The sequence below is a fragment of the Mirounga angustirostris genome, unplaced genomic scaffold (genome assembly GCF_029215605.1).
Source record: "Mirounga angustirostris isolate CCGP_5_RB_7025 unplaced genomic scaffold, mMirAng1.0.hap1 SCAF_14, whole genome shotgun sequence".
NCBI lineage: Eukaryota > Metazoa > Chordata > Mammalia > Carnivora > Phocidae > Mirounga > Mirounga angustirostris.
In genome coordinates this window covers 54602002-54626221 of record NW_026991722.1, presented here as the reverse complement: position 1 = coordinate 54626221, position 24220 = coordinate 54602002, and the positions used below count along the sequence as shown (strand labels likewise).

The 24220-nt window shown below is 39.1% G+C and overlaps 1 protein-coding gene across 19 annotated transcripts in view; it reads left to right on the top strand.

The window, feature by feature from the left end:
- EPB41L3 (erythrocyte membrane protein band 4.1 like 3) overlaps positions 1–24220 on the top strand; it is a 245232-nt gene that overhangs the window by 179252 nt on the left and 41760 nt on the right. For all 19 annotated transcript variants that reach the window (XM_064577880.1, XM_064577892.1, XM_064577889.1 and 16 more), the window contains 3 exons: positions 15332–15436; positions 16572–16614; positions 23783–23858. In XM_064577880.1, the coding sequence (XP_064433950.1) occupies positions 15332–15436; positions 16572–16614; positions 23783–23858 (224 nt within the window). The remainder of the gene's footprint in view (positions 1–15331; positions 15437–16571; positions 16615–23782; positions 23859–24220) is intronic.

Here is a 24220-nt window from a genome sequence, read left to right as displayed (position 1 = left end):
CTACTGTGCATGGATTGCTGTCCACATTCATTGCGAGACCATACCTCTTGTGCACATGGTGTGAAGATGCAGTTTTGTTGATAGCTGGATCTAATACAGTGGAGTCAGGTCCCTAGAAACCATGATCCACCTTATGTTTTTCTGTTTCAGAGTGAGGGGTAAAGTATGTATCAAATCAAAGGAATGGAGTGGATCCACAGCTTCTTGAGGAAAACTTGAGAAATTTATTAGCAAGTAAACCTGCAACATTTGAAGGGGATTTTAAAAACTGATAGGTTTTTCATTTGTGGGAATAAAGCACGGCCTTCATGCAAAAATAGGAGAAAAAAAAAAATCTAAAACTCAAGATCTGGCCAGAGCAGATGGTACCCACATGGTAGAAAAATATAAATAAATTGGTCATGAACGAATTTCGAAGATCAGAGCAGTTTTTGAAGAATTTTGAAACAAGAAATCAACCCCAGATGTTTTATTTCACTTATTTTCTTTCCTATTAAGAAAAAATAATTCTGCTCCATGCCGGCCACTGTGATATGTGCGGGGAATCCAGTCATGAGGTAAAGCTGCTTACCGGAGAGGCTAACGTTAACATGACTCAGATCGTACAGAAACCAGCCTAAAACGCTCACCCTGACCCATGTGGTGCAGGAGCTCTGTGAGCATGTCCATGGGGATTGGAGCTAGTCCTGAAGGTCAGAGATGGAGTCCTAGAGGAGGGCTTGAGAAGAGAAGTAAGAGACAGGCGTGTAGCACATTCCAAGACACAAAGATGGCTTGGGCAGACTTCGTTTGGCGGGAGGAAGCCTGGGAGGAGAAGGAGCTGAGGGAAGGCTGTATGAAGGAGTGTGGAGATGAGGGGGGCTCTGTGGTGGGGAAGCTGAAGAGGCAGGCAGGGCATCCCAGGCTGCGATAGGGTCCTACCACCTTAACACTTGGGCTGGCTGTGTCCCAGAGCATCACTCACTTCTGAATCTGATAGTCAAACACTGGTATTCCCACATGGACTCATTCTCCCCGAGATTTTTAACATAAAAACAGAAGTTAAAATAAATGTGATAATATCTCCCGGGTGAGCTCCTGGAATTTGACTTCACATCCTACGGTGCATTGTGGATCGCAGGCGTTTTGCTGCTCATCTATCCTTGTTAAACCAGGTGAGTGTGGGTGGGGCTGGTTTAGAGTACCAACAGTAAAAGAAGGGGGAACAGCATCATGTGAGCCCCTGGGAACATCTCAAAGTCTCTCGGGCCCAGACCTCCCAGTTCAACCCTGAGTGCCGGTAAGCTCCAAAAAACATAGCTGCTTTCTCGTGAGTTCAAGAAAAAGCAGAAAAATCGGACTGAGCACGTAGTATTTTACTCTTTGCTTGAATAGAATGTTTTTCATTTTCCTGTTTAAAAAAAAAAAAAGGATGTTATAGTTGCTTATTAGAGCAAAAACCTGTACATACCTACTCTAAAAACAAGTGTTTTTTTTTTTAATTTTATTATGCTAGTCACCATACAATACATCATTAGTTTTCGATGTGGTGATCCACGATCCATTGTTTTCGTATAACACCCAGTGCTCCATGCAGTACGTGCCCTCCTTAATACCCATCACCAGGCTAACCAATCCCCCCTCCCCCCTCCCCTCTAAAACCCTGTTTGTTTCTCAGAGTCCATAGTCTCTCATGGTTCATCTCTCCCTCCGATTCCCCACCCCTTCATTTTTCCCTTCCTTCTCCTAATGTCCTCCATGCTATTCCTTATGGTCCACAAATAAGTGAAACCATATGATAATTGACTTTCTCTGCTTGACTTATTTCACTTAGCATAATCTCCTCCAGTCCCATCCATGTTGATGTAAAAGTTGGGTATTCATCCTTTCTGATGGCTGAGTAATATTCCATTGTATATATGGACCACATCTTCTTTATCCATTCATCTGTCGAAGGGCATCTCGGCTCTTTCCACAGTTTGGCTATTGCAGACATTGCTGCTATGAACATTGCGGTGCATATGGCCCTTCTTTTCACTACATCTGTGTCTTTGGGGTAAATACCCAGTAGTGCAATTGCTGGGTCATAGGGTAGCCCTATTTTTAAATTTTTGAGGAACCTCCACACTGTTTTCCAAAGTGGCTGTACCAACTTAAAAGCAAGTTTCTTGGGGTGCCTGGGTGGCTCAGATGGTTAAGCGTCTGCCTTCAGCTCAGGTCATGATCCCAGGGCCCTGGGATCGAGCCCCACATCGGGCTCCTGGCTCAGCAGGGAGTCTGCTTCTCCCTCTCCCTCTGCCTCTCCCACTGCTCATGCTCTCTCTCTCTCTGTATCTTTGTGTCTCAAATGAATAAATAAAATCTTTAAAAAAAACAAAAACAAAAACAATTTTTCTTGATTCAGTTTGCCAGATCATTTCAATTTTTATGTGATTGTTATTTACTACCATTTGCTAATACTACTCTCTCTTTTTTAAACCACAAAACTTAAATAATCATCTTCGATTCAATGAATGGCAGTGACTAGCATTCTTTGGAGGCTAAATGAGCACTTAGAACGGCTGCAGTGAGGGTGACCTCCTGCCCTTCTAGCTTTTCCTAACTCTGCAGACCCAAGGAGACAGGCCGTCTGGTCTGGTTCTAGAACTAGGACCAGGCCTCCCTTCCTAACTGGGCTGAGCAGCCTCCTCCCCGCCCCCATTCACAGGAGTGGTGACTGACAGGCAAAGAGGATTAGTGCTGGCCTTTGAAGATTGTGAGCTCAGGCAGTATGAAAGCAGGATGCCCCCGATAGAGGGTGTCAGAAAGCAGTACCGACCTTTGACACGTGGAGCCAACCATACCCCAGAATATGCTACATACGTGGCAATTACATGGCAGAAAAAGTTGAAAGAAATGTATATAAAATCAAGATATTTAATGACTGAAAAGGCTTCCCCCCCACCTGCTAGCTTCTAAGTACTAATCCAAATTACATGCTCACATGAAGATAAGACTGCTCTAAGTATCACTTACAGTGAGTTCATCAATCTTATTTTTTCCAGAGGTTTATTCAAAGTTCATTATATGTCTTTCGTACATTGTGAGATCATTTTAATTTATAAACTAATATTTACCAAACTAAAAAAATAAACTAGTATTTAACTGGTAAAATGATATTATCACATTTTACAATTACGTGAGTAGTTTATATAATAACGCTGATATCCTTCCTCATCCTGCTTCCAGCCTCGCCCTATTAATAGGCTAAAATAGTTGACAGAAGGGACACAGGTTCACTTCCTACCCTATTTGTTGAAAGCAGTGACAGTATGTTCTTACATTGTTTTGATCATTGATGCCTTCTAGATTTGAAAAGTTAGTGACCGTGCTGCACATATATACTCATTAAATTGATACTATTAAAACATGTTTTCATTGTCAACATTTGCATTTGCTATGGCTGCTTATTTGACCACATGAATTATAAATCATGATTTGGGTTTTTGTTTGATTTTTTTTTTTCCCCCAAGAATCAGCTTAGGAAAGAGATTAAGTACTTTCTCTCACAGGAAGGAATTCTCAAAGTTCCACACCATTCAGAATTAGACCCTATGGCTATTTTACATGATTCAGATGTGTTTCTCTTTCAGACATTCCTCTTTCTTAGGTCTCCTTTCCTGCATTCGTTTTGCACACTTTGGCTTAGTGACCTGAATCCTTAGCAGATTAACAGCAGGAAATGTTGTCTGATAGTTCACTGCCAACATCTCATATGTGCGATGTGAAACTCTTTGTTAAAAAAATGAGCCCGATGTTTTTGCTGGCCAAGAAGAAGCATGCTTCACTGGAAAGCTATTATCTACCACAGTGCATGTCTCTGAGCACAAAAGTCTGATTTCAAATAGAGGCTGAAATTGCTTCAACAAATGAAGGCAGAAACAGATTGTGGCTGAGTGAAAAAGGGCTCTTTTTTCAAAAGTGGAGAGGCTTCCTGTTCAGGAAAGGGACTCTTGTCACCAGTGTGCTAAAAGTATCTGTGTACTGAATCTCAGTCAAAACATAGGACAGCTCTGTTGCATTTGAACAATTCATTCTGGTCTTGCCAGGACTATATGCAATGTGTATGATTATATATAACTATCTTATGTTTCGGCCTAGCATACACCAAAATATGCCAGTATACCCAATATATATTAACCATTTTGTGTGTGTTTGTATGTGATTATTGAATGTTCGCTCAGCTTATGGATAATGATACTGTTTTTCAACAATTTCTCAGTTTTACCTGTATGATGAGATTTATTTTTCATAAGACAAATGGGATGATTTCACTGCAGAAGGAATAGGCTTTCAACAGTATGTCAGTCTCTACACCAAATGTCAGCATGAGAAACCCCAGATGTACTGGGCTCCCTATCAAAAGGGTCAACTCATGGTCACCAGCATTCATTGACTATTGCTTTCCATGAGCTAGGCAATATGCTTTCCTATGTTGTCTTAAGTATCAGTATTATTTCCATTTTATGATGAAGGCAGTGAAGCTCAGAAAGGTTAATATAACTTGTCTAACCTTGCAGAGCCAGCCTCTGTAGAACCAGGGTCCAGCCTCAGGGCTGACTTAATATTCCTCACTTAGAACAGAATGGCAAGAAAAGAAACTCGAATAGGATAGGGATGCCCCCACATTAAAGATGTTTCAATAATGCCAGATGAATTCCAATCTCTGGACAACCAAGACAGGGAAGGAAATCACTATTTTGTTTAAAAACTTACCAAGACCAGGAAGGAGTTTCATATTCATATTTTAACAGAACACTGCAGGTCATCATTGCTAACTTAACTGAGCAAGAATGTGGCAGAATAATTACTGATGGGGTGATTGTGATACAGTAATTGAGAAACGTTGGTTTGAACGAGATGACCATCATGGCTTGCTGAGAAAGCTAACTGCTCGTGGATTTAAAGAAAGGCTGGCAATATATGCAGCATCCGGACAGAAGAAATTCTGTGTCAGCCCTCTCCAAGAATACTGCCTGAATCACATGTGGGATCAGTACAAAGGCTGGAAGATCCCATTAAGTCCTGCTCTGAGGGAATTGATTCTGGCAGTAGCAATGTGGATAATACTTACTAATTACTAAACTGGGCATTGAATGTACCTGTAAGCCAGGAAGCCCAAAAAGGAAGTAGATGCACATAAGGCAGCTGGTGTCATCTCTTGGTTCTTAGACCTTCCCAGCCACACATCTCTCGAGAGGGTTTATAGACCGTTGTCACTGACCAGACACCATAATCTTTTATTCCTACATTGACTGCAGCCCTTCGTATTTTCCAGGTATGGATTAAAAAAAAAAAAAAATCCATTCTCCACTTAAATTTCAGGGCAGACAGTGTTAGAGTGTTTTTCTATCAAGAGTTCAAAAGAAAAAAAGGAAAACCCAGGAAAAGCTGACTTACGTAGAGTCCAGGTGTCTGATTTGGGCTCAAGACCTGGCCTAGCTGGCTGAGCATTTCAGATGGTCCTGAACCTCAGGTAAATTGTGATGCAGTCAGTTAGAAATAAAGAGAATTCTAATTGACCTTTGGAAGGAAGGGAAATAGAAAAGCATTCAGTGCAGAAAAATGCAATTAGGGAAGGAAGCATGAAAAAAAAATGGGATTTTGCTTCATGGTTAATCCAAGATAATGTGAGGGAAAATTATTCAAATCATGCCATTAGCACTTACCAGGCACATATGTTGAATGCCTGCTGTATTGGGGGAAAAAAAGATGGACAGTTTGCTGTCTTTGGGAGCGGAAATACAAGTTCACAACCTATAACAGTACATGGAAGAATTTAATTTCCAAAAGAAAATTGGTGGTCTATTTGAGGAAGATGTATGGTAGAAAGAATAAAGTACTTCTAGCATTGACACACCTTCAAATTTCAAAATAGCTAAAATGAGGTACAAAAGTGTCAGTTTTCCTAAAAGTTCTCAATATCAGACATTTTCCCTTATGTTAACACAAGTGGTTTTAAGCCTAAGCCGATACAAGAGGGCCCCCCCCCATTTTTCAGTGCGGTAGTTTAAAGAAATGCATATATTGGGACGCCTGGGTGGCTCAGTCAGTTAAGCGTCTGCCTTCAGCTCTGGTCATGATCCCAGGGTCCTGGGATCGAGTCCCCGCATCGGGCTCCCTGCTCCGCGGGGAGCCTGCTTCTCCCTCTGCCTCTGCCTCTCTCTCTCTCATGAATAAATAAATAAAATCTTAAAAAAAAAATGCATATATAAATTCTGAGGAGACTTAAAGTACATGCACACCCTGGTGCCGGCTTGGTCCCCGTCCCCTTCCTGAGAAAGAGGGACTGATGATGAGCTCCTGTTCTCAGGCAAAGCAACTCGCCCTGCCTCATTTTCTTCATGATTGTGCGGCTTCGGAGAGGTAATAACTATAACCATCTTCCCAAGTGAGGAGATTATATTTGACTTCACCAATTTCTCTAATTTCAGCATTTAGCCTTTGCTGGAGGAGAGCTTCACTCGGGCTGATTCATAGCTTTGTGAGACTGAAGCAAAAAACAAATCCTATTGTTAAGTCTCGTGCGAGACTTAGTCTGTGCTACCTGCTTGGGCGCACGTGGTCTCAAGCACAGGTTAAGAACTGCCTTCTGGAGACCGGAGCATCACGGCCGTGCTCATTTCAGGGAACACGTGCAGAAGTAGCTGTTTGCAGGTCACCTGAAGGTCATGTGTGAGAAGCTCCTCCCTTGGCCTTTCCCAGGGCTCAGGGCTGTGTGTTTGCTCCTCCCAGTTACCGCCCTCACCTGCGAGGGAAGGAGTAGTACCTCTGCCCTATTGCAAAAGGGGAAACCAAGACCTTTGTTAACCTACCTGGGCTTATTCTTTAGTAATGTGGCAGGTTCTTGAGTACAAGTTTATATTTAGCTCAAAAGGGAAAATGCCATCCTTTAAAAATCAACTCAGACATTTCTATTTTGCACATTTTATGCATGGCTTAAAATGCAAGTTTGTTTTCTTAATAGTTTTGTGGTTTATCATTTCTCATTTGCATCGTTTTATTTCAGCATTTGGCTGGTTTATCATTTCTTCCTTTTTTTGGTTTTTCATTTCTTGAGAACTTAATTTCTTAAGAACTTACATTTCTTAAGGAAATATGTTGGATTAGATTTTAATTGTGTATATACATAAATTTTATCATAATGCAGCTATGAGTGTTAGTATGAGAGGCCTAGAAGAAACTGCTTTGGGGCTAAACTCAATCTGAAAAAGTTACACATTTTCTCAAAAAAAGAAAACTTGCTTTAGAGTCCTCATATTTAAGAGTTTTGGGTCATAAAAATAATTTAACTTAAAGTGAACATTTCAACTATGCCTGCATGAATCACTTGGGAATCTTGAAAACATAAATGCCTTGGGCCCAGCTTCAGAAATTTTGGTTTGATAAGATGGGTTTCTGGGCATTGGCATTTTTTAAATACTCCAGGATCCATGGTTGAAAGCCATGAGTTTAAAATATTGCTTCAACAACATTGGTTATGATATGCTAGTGAAAAAAACTTTTCATGAAGTTTTATCAAGTTACCTTTTTAATCTCTTAACAGTATTTGACCAAAATGAGACTCCGTAAAAGATAAATACAGGAGGCGTGATGCCTCTAGGGAATGTCTTTTTTTTTTATAGTCAGTAGGGATGTAAGGTACATGCACAGAGAGACAGCTGTGATATAAGGCAGGATATGGGAAGTGCCCTCTTCGTGCTGTAATGCATGATGCCCAAAGGACAGAGAGAGAGAGAGAGAGAGGCCGGGAGGACAGGAAATGCTTTAAAGAAGTGGCGCTGGAGAAGCCTCATGAAGATGAGCGAGACTTGACAGGCAGGAGGCAAGGTAGAGCAAATGGGGACATTGAGAGCATCAGAAGGGGGAGCGGCCGAAATGAATTGAAACACATCAAACCTGTTTAAATCCATGAGTTCATAGTGATCATATAAAACAAAATTTCTAGTTGGTGACATTGGATGGATGATGCTGGAGAGGACCTCATTATCTTAAAATTGGATAAAGGAGAAAAGGAGTGAGCATTGATCCTGACTTTCATCAGCAAACTGTGTTTATGCAACAAATAATACTGACAAAGAGAAGTATCTCCTCATAGACATACTCCAAGTAATAAATGCAGGAGGCATGATTAGGATTCAAATATGCTCATCTGGCAACCTCAAATTAATGGATCTAGGGCAGTGATCATCAGTGACTGCCAATATCACACACGCACACAAAAAGTAAGCGTCATTTGATGTCTCCTGATGAAACTGTACAGCATCACTCAGTGGAAAGTAGTGAAACCAGAATCGGATCAGGCTTCTAGATATAACTGCCAGGTTTCAGGAGATACAGGAGACAGAGGAACACATTAAATTATACCATGGAGATGCAGACAGTGAGGTCTAGACTGAGAGACCTGTACAGGAAATTGACCTGGTCTCTTAAATTAATTTCAAGGATAAAACCAAGATAAATGGAGAACTTGCAGACTGAGGCTAAAGAGATGCGTCAGCAACTTGTAGCGTGTGGATTTCCCAAACTGAAAAAGAAACCAAAATCTTTGAAACAGTTGGGGAAATTACAGACAATCTCTGACTTACGGTGGTTAATTTAACTTACAATTTTTTGACTTCATGATGGTGCGAGAAAATGACATGCGTTCAGCAGAAACCGTACTTCAGATTCTGAGTTTGGATCTTCTCCTAGGCTAGCAATCTGTGATAGGTACTCGCCCATGATGCTGGGCCCAGGCAGCAGCTGCTCCCAGGCAGCCGGGCCAGCGCGAGGGTAAACAACCGATACACTGAGGGCCATTCTGTTTGTCACTTTCAGCACCCTATTCACGGAACCACCTGAGATAATGCAATGCTGGATTATAGAATAGGCGTCGCATTAGATGATTTTGCCCAACTCTAGGCTAATATGAGTGTGGTGAGCATGTGTAAGGTAGGCTAAGCTGAGCTATGACGTTTGGTAGATGAGGTGCACTAAGTGCATTTTTGTTTTTTATTTTTATTTTTTAGATTTTATTTATTTTACAGAGAGAGACACAGCCAGAGAGGGAACACAAGCAGGGGGGAGTGGGAGAGGGAGAAGCAGGATTCCTGCCGAGCAGGGAGCCTGATACGGGGCTCGATCCCAGGAATCATGACCTGAGCCGAAGGCAGATGCTTAATAGACTGAGCCACCCAGGCGCCCCTTAAGTGCATTTTTAACTTAGGACATTTTCTTTTTCTTTTTTTTTTAACTTAGGATATTTATTTTTCTTTTTAAAATTTAGGATATTTTCAACTTACACTCAGTTTATGGGGTGCAACCCCACTGTAAACTGAGGAAGATCTGTACTGATTAGATATTTGATGATATTAAAGACATTGCTAGTTTTGTTTAGATGTGATAAAGGTATTGAGATTACATTTTTTTTTAAAGATTTTATTTATTTGAGAGAGAGAGGGAGAGTGGGGAGGAGCAAAGGGGGAGGGAGAGGGTCCATGCTGAGCACAGAGCCCAACGCCAGGCTTGATCTCAGGACCCTGAGATGATGACCTGAGCCGAACCCAAGAGTCGGGCACTCAACCAACTGACCACCCAGGCACCCCAAGATTACATTTTTAAAAAGAGTAGAGTTACATACTAAGACATAAAGAGATAAAATTATTGCTGAAATGCTTCAGAATAACCAGGGGAAGGATGAATTGAGTGGAACTCCAGATGACCCAAGGTTATGGTCTTCAGAAGGCATTTGTTGAAATTGGGTGACAAGTTTGCAGGGCTTCGTTATATTGTCCTGTCTACTTTTGTATATGTTTGAAATTCCTCATACTAAAGCATTCAAAATTAATTTTTTAAAATTACTCTTCTAATGGACAAATAAAATTAACAAATTTTATTACAGACTTACCAGGTGATACTGGTTGATGAGCAGTACATTGAAAACCAATGTTTTACAGACAGTATTGTTAAAGATACTGAATGACCTTTGACTTGTGGGAAGTTTCACTGATGCTACAGAAAAGCTTATTTCATTTGCTGTGTTTGAGTGGTGATGGTGGATGTATCTTCTTGAATTTAGTGCCCAAAGCAAGCACAGCCTCTGACCTTAGCTATTCCATCATCATGTTGTTCATAGTTTGGATTCCCTAATTGTGTGATGTAGATCTTGAGCAATCACTTCAACCGTCACCCACCTTCTGTTCGTTACCAGATCATATTGGGTTTGCTTGCAGGCATTTTAGACTCGGGGTTCCTGGTGTGTACGTACATAGGATGAGAAGCATAGCAGCTTTTCCTCGAAGGATTTCGCCTTTATCATTGGTATGTGTTGCGACTAACGTTTTTTATTTTTCCAACATGTTTGCTCTCAGTAAAAATTTTAAGTTTTCATTTACTCATGATAAAAGTAAAATCATTTGGAGCTTAATTGTATTAATCTCTTTAAGTATTTAATAAATTATTAATAATTTAAAATAAGACATTAAGTATTTTTGTCAGTGTTCCTCTTTTTAATTAATATACCTTTTTTTGAGCAGTTTTAGGTTTACAGAAAGATTAAGCAGAAAGTACAGAGCCTTCTCATATAACCCCCTCAAACTCCCTTCTCCCGCCCCCCCTTCCATATTTTCAACATTTTATATCTGTGTGCTACATTTATTATAATTACTGAAACGATGTTGATATGTTTTATTAATTAGAGTCCATAGTGTACATTAAGGTTCACTCTTTGTACATTCCATGGGTTTGGATAAATGTATAATGACATATATCCACCATTTAGTACCATTCAGGGTAGTTTTATTATGCTAACAATCCTTTGTTCTCCACCTGTTGACCTCTCCCTCCTCCCTAACCCCTGGCAACCATTGATCTTTTTTCCTGTCTCCATAGTTTTGCCTTTTCCAAAATGTCATATAGCTGGAATCATACCTACAGCCTTTTCAGATTGTCTTCTTTCACTTAGTAATAGGTATTTGAGGTTCTGCCATGTCTCCTCATGGCTTGATAGTTCATTTCTTTTTAATGTGAATAATGTCCCATTTTCTAGATTGTAACACAGTTTATTTATCATCCATTCACCTACTGAGACACATCTTGGTTGCTTCCAAGTTTTGGCAGTGTTGCATAAAGCTGCCAAAAGTATCTACATGCAGGTTTTTGTATATACGTAAATTTTCACCTCCTTTGTACCAAGGAGTATGATGGCTGGATCATATATTAAGAGTATGTTTAGTTTTGTAAGAAACTGCTAGACTGCCTTCCAAAGTGGCTCGCCATTTTGGATTTCTATCAGCAAGGAATAAGACTTCCTATTGTTCCACATCCTTGCCAGCAATTAGTGTTGTCTGTGTTTTGAATTTTAGCCATTCTAATAGGTGCGTAGTGGTGCCTTGTTCTTTTAATTTGCAATTATCTAATGGTATTTGATAAACATCTCTCCACATGTTTTTCTGACATCTCTTTGTCTTCGGTGAAGTATCTGTTGAGATCTTTTGCACAGTTTTTAATTTGGTTGTTTTCTTATTGTTGAATTTAAGAGTTCTTTGTGTATTTTGGGTACCATTCCTTTATCAGATAGGTCTTTGCAAATATTTTGTCCCATTCTGTGGCTTGTCTTTTTATTCTCTTAAAGTTTTTCTCTTTTGACACACTTTTCCTAACATTCAACACTGTCATGAGTCAATATGGAACATTTTTAAATTAAAAACGTTAAGAAGGAGAGTTCATATTGCTTGGGGGATTTACCATTCTTTAGATATTTAAAGTCTTTGTTGGACTGTAATATCCCCATTTACTTTATCAGAAACAGAAACCTAATTTTTTAGTGGAGAAAAGAGGGCAGAAAGAATGTGGTCTACCATTAGTTTGTTACTCTAGGAAAGCAAAATCGACTTTTCTAGATGTTCAGAGATTAATAGTGAGTGGTATATATGAACTATGAATGTCCTTGAGTCAGAGATATGACTTAACTCACATGAAACAGCAAACAAGACTAAAAATTATTATCTTCTCTGGTTATCTTCTATGTTCTCTGTTAATTTAGAAAAACCTCTGTCAACATTGTTTACTCAGTTCTTGACTCATTACGGCTATAATATAAACATGCCCAATGACAGTAAAGTACCTAAATTTGATCACTTAATGAATATCGTGTCTTCAGCAACCAAATATTTAATCTAAATTCTTTAAAAGTTTCAGTCTGATTGTTGAGCTTTAGTCAAATACGTTAGATGTTGTTACCTAAAGATACACAGATGTCGGTAAGTAGAAATAATTGCCTTGAAAAGTTGAACAGTGTGCAAAAAAATAATCTGAGTTAGAAGAATCAAGAATTTGGGAGAGTTCGGAGTGATGCTCTCTAGGGCTGGAAAGTAGATCCAACTCCATCCACTGGCAGTCTTTCTCATCACATGTGCAGAAGGGTGCTGAAGCCACATCCAGTCTCCATGAGAAAGAGCCTTGTAATCGTTAATAATGTTTGCCGTGACACAGGGGACCCAATCATAGCCTCAAGCCCATGACAGCCTTGCTCCATAGAATCTTACATCCTCACTCCAGGATGAGAAAATGAAGACCCAAGTAATTTAAAAGGCTTTTCTAGTGTCATCCAGCTAGCTGGTGGTTGTGGTGATATTTAGCAGGTAGGAATTTTATTGTTTACGTATAACCATCTATGGTAGATCCTGGATTACTGATCTTGGTTCTTAGGAGGGAAAAAACAAACTTTGGTGTGAAGAATGGACCACTATGTAATTGTCTTAAGAACTGTTTGTAGTGTTCGAAATATGTTTAAAATATTCAGTAAGAAAAAATCTGGTCTATTCAAAAGAGAGCTACGAATCATTAATAGAAATCAAATTGTGAGAAGCCAGAAAAGTATGATCTAGTTAGTACAGTGGTCTGTGCTTGAGCTAGTCCATGCCACCTGTTAGACGAAGGGAAGAACATAGCAGCCAGGAGACAGCTAATTAAAACAATGCCCAAGGCAGCCTGCTGCATATTCAGAAAGAATTCTACAATTGAGGGGCTGCTGGGTCAGAGAATAGAGAAGACTTTACTTATTTGTATTTGTTTTACTTTTACTCATTGAGAAAGTACTTGGGCCAGACACTGGTATGTGTTTGGGTATGTACGGGGGGTGGTGTACGTGTGTGTAAAAACTGTAGTCTAGCTAAAGCAGTTAGGTAGTAAGCAGGTAATTAATATCTAAAGAAAGAGCGGGACATGTTAATACTGAACTGCTTATTGGCACCATGAGGAGTTGTTTATTTGCTCCAACAGCAAAAATGCGTACATAGTAAGTTCTACATTACGGATCCTGCTACTTGTTGGTCACCTGGGCTATAATAGCTAATGTTTATGGAATACTTGGTATGTGCCGTCACTGGACCCAAGTTTGAATACTTCGTTTTATTTTAATGTCATCCATTCCAAAGAAGAAGGTAGTTTCATACCCATTTTACAGAGGGAAAAACAGGGAGCTTCACATAGCTGCAAAGAACATAGTGAAGATTCAAACCCTGGTTGATCTGCTAAAGCCACCACTCCGCGATTACATAATACTGCCTCTCTCATCTGACTTCTCTGAACCTCTGTGTTCTTCTCTGTAAACTGAAGATAATACCAGTAGAAGCCATCGGAAGAAGCAATTTTTTTTTTTAAGACTTTATTTATTTATTTGACAGAGAGAGACACAGCGAGAGAGGGAACACAAGCAGGGGGAGTGGGAGAGGGAGAAGCAGGCTTCCTGCCGAGCAGGGAGCCCGATGCGGGGCTCGATCCCAAGACCCTAGGATCATGACCTGAGCCGAAGGCAGACGCTTAATGACTGAGCCACCCAGGCACCCCAGAAGAAGCAATTTTTTTTATGACAACGTTATAATCTGTTAAACATTATTCAGATGTGATAAGCTGTTGTTTACAAATAAAAGATTTAAACCGGTGAGCAGCATTTCATTGTCCTACCACTTATTCATATCCATTGAACAATGTTATTATGTAGTTTTGCTAATATGTAATTCATTTTCATGCATTATTAAACTTTTTTCAAACACATCATTGATTATTTAGCTAGCTACAGTTTAGGCTTTACTTTTCTATCATAGATTTATCTTTTTTACTAAATAAATCGTGCTTCAGGGGGCTGAGCAATTAACTTCCAATGTAATTACAGTTGCATAATAATACACAGCACTTACAGGTTTCTGAATACTTATTATTTTGGCATGCACATTGTCTGTCAATTTTTACATCTCTCATTGTTATTACATTAAATCTTAAAGACAAATATGCTTACTGTATTAGGTGTCAAGTGTTTGTACGATACAAACAAAACATGGCTTAATTTAATTGTTGCCAGTCCATCCATCTCAGTCCCCAAGGCCAGGTTGAAAGACCTTTGAAGGATTCCATGAAAACGTGATACTGGGTATTCCAGTAAATTAAGCTGATAGATTTTTGTTCCTCAGATGACTACCTCTTTCCTTTCTGCAAGTGACTGTGTTACAGTAAAAAATGTAGCATGAATATCTATATCTTATATTTATAAATGATAACTAAAATCTTTAAACTTAACATTTTATGTCTAATAGGAAGGATTTCTCAAAAAGAAATAAAGAGAAAGTTGAACACTGTAATACAAAACTGAAATTTGTGAACAAAAATCATGAAGTTAACAGAATTTCTAAGTAAGGGTTGGAATAGAAAGTCTTCAGGGGAAGTCTGCCTAAGCTAAGGAATAGGCTTGATTCTTCCCAGGCTCCGAATCTGGTTGCGTGGGGACCGAGTTAGGGCATTCTGAAACACAGCTTTTGCTGGTCCTTTGTATTCTTTGACTCTCAAGATTTTTATGTTTCACAAGATGTTTCAGACTTCCAAGCCCCACATCATTTCCTCAGCTACTTCTGTTTAGAAATCATCCACTCGGGCGCCTGGGTGGCTCAGTCGGTTAAGCGTCTGCCTTCGGCTCAGGTCATGATCCCGGGGTCCTGGGATCGAGCCCCGCATCGGGCTCCTTGCTCAGCGGGGAGCCTGCTTCTCCCTCTCCCTCTGCCGCTCCCCCTGCTTGTGTTCGCCCCACCCCCTCCCAAATAAATAAAATCTTTAAAAATTAAAAATTAAAAAAATACCCTCGGGTTGCCTGTACTTACTCAGTGGCACAGGCGAGTTTTGGGTTTGTCTGTTGATTGTAAGGACAGGGTTTTGTAGGTGTCGGCCCACTTTATTGAACCTTGAAGTTGCAGCAAGCAGTATGTTAAATTTTACCCATTCTTATCTGTGGCAACTGAGAGAACTTTATGTGTGTTGACTTGTTCTGCTTTGTTTTCCACAGAAACGCTCCAGAGGCCAGGTGCTGTTTGATAAAGTATGTGAACATCTGAATTTGCTGGAAAAAGACTATTTTGGGCTTACGTATCGAGATGCTGAAAACCAGAAGGTGAGTGATTAAAAGCAATACAAAATGTATGTCTCAAACTACTCATTACTGTAAGAAAGGGAATGAAAACTGAATTGGTAAATCATTTTCTCTGCTTCTACTCCTGTATTTACTCCTTTGAGTCCCTAAATGCTGTTAATCACCTTACTTCCTTATGAAAGATATTGACGACTTCCTTTAATCTTGAATTTTCTGGAAAGAGTAAATCCGTTTTTCATGCATGAGTTATTTATGGTTCTAGGAGAGCATTTTATATGGTTCTTGGATGATATATTTCAGTGTATTTGAGCCCATGAAAATCAAATACATTGATACTTACGTAGAATACATGTTCCCTGACTGCTGTCCTATTCTTAATTCATCTTAGTATGCTTTCATATTCTTACAAAATCGAATATGACATGGGTCGTTTGCTGACCAGACCCTTGTCTAATGTATTCAGCAGGTACTTAATGTTTAATAATACTTCTGTAAACTCTTACACCTGAGTAATGCAGTCTCTTTGGGGCTTTGCCTCACTAATGCCCACAGGTACCTGAAAAATAAAGAAGAGGAAACTGTTTCCTTTGTGTTTGTGCTAGGAACTAAGTCACAGAAATTTTGCTAATAGATGTTATTTGTTTTGATGTTGTGCAATGAATCATGCTTAATACCTACTCAATTCACTGAACAATGTCTAACTTTGTTATCAAACATCTGAGTTTTCTGATGAGGAAAATAATAAATCTCAAGCAGGTATTCATTTGTTAGGCAAGTGCCTAAGAATCTATAATTACAGAAGTCACTTTGTGGGCCTGAATGGCTAGGACATCAGTGGACATCGTGTATCTTTAATTTATTCTAGTAACTTCATTGAACATAGAATCCACTATTTTTTTTTCCCTCCTCTGTTGCTGTACTAGCTCGAATCTTTGAAGGTGGTGGTGTAAAAGAAAAGAATTTTGTCACGCGTGAATTGTGCACACACACACACACACATTTTCTCATTAGACTCATTAGACTCCCAGCTGTGGGGGAAGGACCCAGCTTGGAGGGCCTGCCACCATGCACTTTCAAATACGCTTTAGTGCATGATCATCATCCAGTTATTTTTATTCTTCTCTGGTTCAAATTCAAACTGTCATTTCCGTTTCAGAATTGGCTGGACCCTGCTAAGGAAATAAAAAAACAGATTCGAAGTAAGTTCTTTTGGATTATTTTGCATGGTAGTGTGAAGATTTTTAGAGAGCCGGATTGTCTGAATTGGTGGCCCATACCCACATGGCTAGTGTGAATACAGTTTTTTTAAAAAGACAGAGTAAGCTCTCAGATTTTATCTTTGACAGGTTGGTCTAGCTTAAATACCCGTTTTTAATCATCACAGCTTGGGAATGAAATGACTATGACATTTGACCTATTACCCTGCTTGCACCCAGAATGTGCAATATGATTTAATCAAGTGATGCTCCAGTTGGCAATCAGCCATTTATAAGCTCCCAACTTAATTATTAATGTTAAATTAAGCCTAACTGCCACAAAAGTAGAAAAGTCAAGCTAAAGGTAATAGTTCTTGAATGGTTTAGAAAAGGAATAACAAGTCAGATTGAAGTTTACTATCTGGTAACAACCTCTTTCCTTGGTCCCTAAAGGCAAGTTAAGAAACCCATGTTTCCTAACAATTGCAAGGGCAATCCACAAAACTGAAATACAGGTAGCTAGTAAGTATGAGATAAGTTGCTGAATCTTACTAACCATTAAATGCAAATTAAAACAAGACATCATTTTTCATGTATTTGGGTTAACATAGATTTAAAAGTTTATTAATATACTACACTAGCAACTATGGACACAGCTGGTAGAAGTATAAATTGGCACAACCCTTTAAGAGGGTACTCTGTCAGTATTTATTAAAATTTAAAATGTGCTTATTCATTGACCCCTAATTTTACTTGTACATTCATCCAGCATATGTATTAGAGGGGAAAATGTGTATATGTGTACATGCATGAAAGTTTGTTATAATATTGTTTGCAATAGCAGAAAACTAGAAGCAACTTAAATATCCATTTATAAAGAACTGATTAAATCACTCATGGAATAACCATACCTTGAAATACTAAGCAACTATTAATAGAATGAGGTAGACTGTGTCTTAGTTCTCATTAGTGAGACAAGTGACATTTGTTTAAAAGAAGTTATGCATATATATGTATATACACATATAAAGAAATATATATATACACACACACACACACACACACACACATATATATATATATATACATACATACATACATATATATGTAATAAATTTTGGAAGAGCACAAAAGCTGTCAATAGTAAATACCTCCAGAAGTGGCACCATAGTGTAGGGGGTTGAGAAAGAGGAATTATTTTTATTTTTATTTTTAAACCTTTTCTGTAGCTCTTTTAGCATAGTAGACATGGATAGTCTTTATAATTGTAAATAACTAATTTTTTAAAGCAATTTATTTTTTGTCAATAAAATTGGTAATTTTTCAAACAACTAATTCTAGTTGAAGAATAAATTTAAGACCAATTCATTAATAAGAATGTTATGGCCATGGAAGTTTTCAACAGTTTCCTATTAAAAAAGAACAGGTATTTCCATTGCCTTTGTATGTGCTGAGATATCAAAATATATTGAGTACTAATAAAAAGTAATTAGTAGTGAGCAGTTTGAAATGGTTTAATAGATAATATCTCAAAAAAAGCTACTCTACTTCTAGATATTACACAGACTGATGATTCTGTATACAACTAAAACATCTTTACCATATATTTTTTAAAGATTTTGTTTATTTGACACACAGAGAGGGGTGGGAGAGAGCAAGCACAAGCAGGGGGAGCGGCAGGCAGAGAGAGAAGCAGGCTCCCCGCTGAGTGAGGAGCCCGATGTGGGGCTCAATCCCAGGACCTGGGGATCACAACCCGAGCCGAAGGCAGCCACTTAACCAACTGAGCCACCCAGGTGCCCCTCTTTACCATATTTATGAGAGAAATTTGATAATCAAGTTGGATAGAAATAAATTGGGACTGAAACCAGGGACAGCTCCAGTTGTGAAAACACTCCTTCTTTTTGTTCCAAGAGTCCTAATAAAAAATGTAAGATGATGAATGTGTTCTAAGAATCCTTCTGTGGAGTTACTGAAAGCAGATGTGTTGAATATATATCCTAACATATTGTGTACATAAAGTCCTCTGTATTCACCTAATTAATGAAATGCTGTTTCTTACTTGGGTGATGTATAATTGCAAAGCCCTTTGAAAATATATTAAAAATTCAGGGATAAATCACAATATTGGTGGAAGAAAAGCTATATTAATGTCAGTTTTCTTATCTGTTTTTAATGGAATTCTTTTTTTTCCCCCCTCAACTTCCCATTTATCCTATCTCCTACCTTCTGCGGGCCCGATCTCACGACTCTGAGATCACGACCTGAGCTGAAACCAAGAGTTGGATGCTTAACCAACTGAGCCACCCAGGCGCCCCTCCTACCTTCCTTTCTAAGAGAAGAAAGAGGACAATCAGAACATGAGATTTAAAGGATATTTTCATCATGTAGATTAGGCACTATTTGTGACTGCAACATAAAGAGAACTAAGTGGCAATCCTGCAAATAAAGGAGGAAACAAGGACAATTGGAATTTTTTTAATTGAATTTGGTATTTTTATCTATATTCCTCATTGTTTCCCATGCACCCAAATGCCCTCTTTCCACAAAATTTACATTCTACCAAGGCAGAGAACTATTATCATATCTAATGGAATTATTGTACCATCACCTCCTTTTCCTAAATATAAATGATAACAGGGAAATGCAGATCAAAACCACAATGAGATATCACTTCACCCCTGTCAGAAAGGCTAATATCAAAAAGACAACAGGAGCACCTGGGTGGCTCAGTCTGTTAAGCGTCCAACTCTTAATTTTGGCTCAGGTCACAATCTCAGGGTGGTGAGTTGGAGTCCCAAGTTGTGCTCCACCCTAGGTGTGGAGCCTGCTTAAGATTCTCTATCTCCCTCTCCCCCTCCCTCCCCCACCAACAAACAAGTGTTGGTGAGGATGTGGAGAAAAGGAACCCTTTTGCACTATTGGTAGGAATGTAAGTCAGGAATGTAAGTCACACCCATTATGGAAAACAGTATGGAGATTCCTCAAAAAATTAAAAATAGAAATACCATATGATCTAGTAATTCCACCACTGGATATTTACCCAAAGAAAACCGAAATACTAATTTAAAAAGATGTATGCATGGGCGCCTGGGTGGCTCAGTTGGTTAAGCGACTGCCTTTGGCTCAGGTCGTGATCCTGGAGTCCCTGGATCGAGTCCCGCATCGGGCTCCCTGCTCGGCAGGGAGTCTGCTTCTCCCTCTCCCACTCCCCCTGCTTGTGTTCCCTCTCTCGCTGTGTCTTTCTCTGTCAAATAAATAAATAAAATCTTTAAAAAAAAAAAAAAAAAGATGTATGCACCCCTGTGTTTATTGCAGCATTATTTACAATAACCAAGATAATGGAAGTAACCCAAGTATCAATAGATGAATGGATAAAGAAGATGTGGTATATATATATATATAATGGAATATTACTTAGCCATAAGAAAGAATGAGATCTTGCTATTTGCAACAGCATGGATGGACCTAGAGTGTACTGTGTTAAGTGAAATAAGGCAGATAAAGACAAACATCATATGATTTCACTTATGTGTGGAATCTGAACAAACAAAAAAAGCAGAAACAGATCCACAAATACAGAGAACAAACTTATGGCTGCCGGGGGTGGGGGAGGGATGGGCAAAGATGGGTGAAGGGGAGTGGGAGATACAAGACTTCCAGTTATGGAATGAATAAGTCATAGGGATGAAAGATAGCACATAAGGAATATAGTCAATGGTATTGTAGTGTTGTATGGTGACAGATGGTAGCTACACTTGTGAGCATAGCATAATGTCTAGAGCTGTCAATTCACTATGCTGTACATCTGAAACTAATATAACATTGAGTGTCAACTATACTTCAGTTAATATGTGTGTATATAGATACACACACACATATAAATGATTAAAGGATGTTTCCATTCTTTTCATGCTGTAGGTGCATAGATGGTCTCTAGGTCTTCAAGAGAATGTCAGTCAACCTGATAAAGCTTTTAAGTTACAAATTGATGAGAAATAGAGAATTCTGAAACTGAAAAGTTTGCTCTTATGAAAAAAATTAATTCTAGTCATTTTTATGCAGACCCAGATGTTTAAATTTTTTTTTTTAAGATTTTATTTATTTATTCATGAGAGAAAGAGAGGCAGAGGCAGAGGGAGAAGCAGGCTTCCCGCAGAGCAGGGAGCCCGATGCAGAACTCGATCCCAGGACCCTGGGATCATGACCTGAGCCAAAGGCAGACGCTTAACCAACTGAGCCACCCAGGCACCCCCCAGATGTTTAAATTTCTAAATATACTGTATTTTGTGATATAAATATACTATATTTATGATATAATAATTTCATGATATAAAGTATATGATCTATATACTGTGTATAGTAATTTTATGCTGTGAATGCAGTATATTTAAAGTTTTTAAGATTTGGCAGCCATGCAATACTAAAATTAGAATTTTTTATAAGAACGAACTTTTCAGTTTCATAGTTTTCCATCATAAATTTGTGATTTGAAATCCTCTATCAACATTATAGGAATATCATTTTAATGCATTCATATCTTGTGTCTCACCAGGGCCATCATCTGGGCAGATTCAGGCTTGCAAGAGCATTCATTACATAATCATGGCTTCCCACCCAATTTGTTTCTATCAGATTCTTTATGGGGATATATATTTGAGCTTTAATCTGCCTCTCGTTAATTTCAAATCTTATGCTTTATTTAGATTTTTTTTCTTGACTAGGGTGTAGATTGTAGTTTCTTAAACTTCCCACTCTTTAAAAATAATACCCCACAAAACCTTGCAGTTATTTGGGTTATAACCTCATGAAAATGGATTCCTTGGGATTAATGATTTTCAGACTATGGTCCCTATGCCCACCTGTACTCAGACCACAAGGGGGTTTATTAAAACCACAAGTTCCTCGGCCATATTCCAAATCTCTGGAATAAAAATCTCTGGGTGGAGCCTAGAAATGGGCATTTTTAGCAAGTACCTCAGATGCTTCAGCCAACTATAGTTTGAAATTCTTTTCCTGCCATGAGAATTTTTGCTTTGAAATATCTTTCTTATACTTTTTTTTTTAAGATTTTATTTTAGAGACAGTGTGTGCACATGCAAACGAGTGGAGGAGCAGAGGAGGGAGGGAGAGAGAATTTGAAGCTGATTGAGGACTAAGCACGGATCTAGATGTGGGGCTCAATCCCACAACCGGGAGATCATGACCTGAGCCAAAACCAAGAGTCAGATCAGACACTTAACCGAATGGAGCCACCTGGGCACCCCTCATTTTTATGCTTTTATTATGTCTAAGTTTATCTTGAATTTATTATGAGATTGTTTAATTACATTGATAAACTACTCATTGGGTTCAAGGCATACTTTGAAATGGATAAAAATGATAAAAGAGCAGTAAATCCATTTCCCATAACTAATCCGTTAGTTTTCATTCCAGTTGCTTGGGGGGAAGCCAGCTCTCATTTATGAACCTCACTATTGGCAAGCAGTAAATTGATCCATTTTAGCAGAAAGTGCATAGGAATCAATAGGAAAGTAAAACCAGATCAGACCATTTTTTGAATAACAAAAAAGACTTGGAAAAATAATCACTAGAAATATATTGGATTGAGAGATACCTTGTAATTCTTATAGGCTGTGTTTCAGGAATATTTTCTGAGTGATTTAAAAATGATAGTAAGCAACTAGTGATACCTGGCATTATTCCAGTTCTTTATAAGGCACCTCAGATGGTGATCCTGCGGTGTGGGATTTTAAGTGTATTATGAATGGTAGTGTTGAGAATAAACTAGAACTAATAAATGTACCTGTGCTGCTTATGACAGAAATGTAGGTAACCAAGGCAGCTAAGTATTTGCCTCATACTCAAGAGAATAGCCTGAAGAAAGAAGCTGGTACTTAGAATACTGCCTTTTCTTCTGAATGTTTGCAAAGGACTTGTGGAGAAAATGGAGTTTCCAGAAGTAATTTAAGGGGGAGGAGGGGGTGTTTGGGCATCTTAGGGGGATATTTGAGGCATAAGGGCTGGACTATGAGGTCACAGAATCACAGAGTGAAAGGAAGTGGCTACGGCTTGTGGTATAGATGAAAGGCTTCCAGTATAGAAGCCAAGGGGACTGGGAGGAATGTTTCAGTAGTGCATTCAGAATACAAGCAGGGTCGACGCTGTGGCACTTTTGTGGTTGTTGCATGGGGAGAACAAACGTCCAGTGAAGGAACACCCAGACTTTAATAAGTTCCTGCATTAAACGGACAGAAGAACAGAATGAAATGAATATGAGTTAAAGGAGTGATCAGGTAGAGAGAGAGGAAATGTAGAAAAGAAGAAAATGTTTCTCCAGGTTTATAATGATAAACCAGCCACCAGTAGAGACAGTATTAATAAAATGGAGAGCTTAATTAGCAAGGCTTAATGATGCTCCAAGTGTAAGTGTGGGCAGTACGGAGAGTAGGTGACTGTGAGCTGCCACCTGGCTGATGGTTTCCATTGCTGGAGCGGAGGCCGCAAGGAGAGGCTGTGGGATAAAGAACAGCGACGTGTAAAGAGCACCCGTCCAGGTCGTGGGCTCATAAGGAGGTGGGCAGCTTTGTAAACACAGGTCATGTATTCAGGCATCTCTTGAGTCAGTAGTTTCGCCAAGTAAAAAAAGAATTTTCAGCAGCTTAGAGAGCAGCTCACTTAAATATTCACTACAACAAACCTTCCCATAAAATAAAAATATCTTGAAAATTTCCTTGACATGTATTATAATGGGATTTGACCTGTAATAACAAAGCAGAAAGGACAAAGGAAATGGGATTATGTCTGTACTGTTGGTATGTGAGCTATCCAGAATTTCAGAGCAGTAGGTCCAGTCAATTCCAGACTTGTCTGATTGAGGATTATCCCTATCATTTGCGGGGTTTTTTCCCCCACTTCCAAAGGCTTACCTTTGTCCCTGAGAAAGGGAGGAAGTTTAGTCAATTTCCAGGCTAGTCGGAAGCACCAATAAAGGATTTGGGGAAAAGATTAAAGACTAGATGAAGTGAACTTGAGACTTTCCCATTTTCCACTGAGGAGCAAATGTTGCTTGGGTGTTAGTACTTGGAGTTAAGGCAGTTCTCACTATCAGAGTAATAAGTATAAAGGGATTTTCTAAGGTTTGATCCTACTTTTTCTCTCATCTTTGCAGGTGGTGCTTGGCACTTTTCATTTAATGTGAAATTTTACCCACCAGACCCTGCCCAGCTATCTGAAGATATCACCAGGTATTTGAAAGTTGGCTATGAAAAAGGCAGGCTTCTCTTTATTCTCTGGGGAAGAGCTTGCTTACATCTGGTAACCTTTCAGTCATCCACGCCAGAAATGGCAAGCCAAAGGCAACTGAGCAAGAGCAAACATCTGATGAGAAGATTTGCCAAATCGTATCTGTTCACAGTTGAATCTTTGGTGCTAAGCTGATACTTCCGTCTGTCTGACCTTGGCGGGAAGATGTGCAAAATTGAGATACTGTCATCCACCCACCACCGTCAAATTGGATGGGATTCAGCCTTAAATGATCCGGCAATTCCTAGTGCTCCTGCTCTAAAATTCAGAGTAAAAATGTGTTTTGGATGCTTATGCCTTTTTA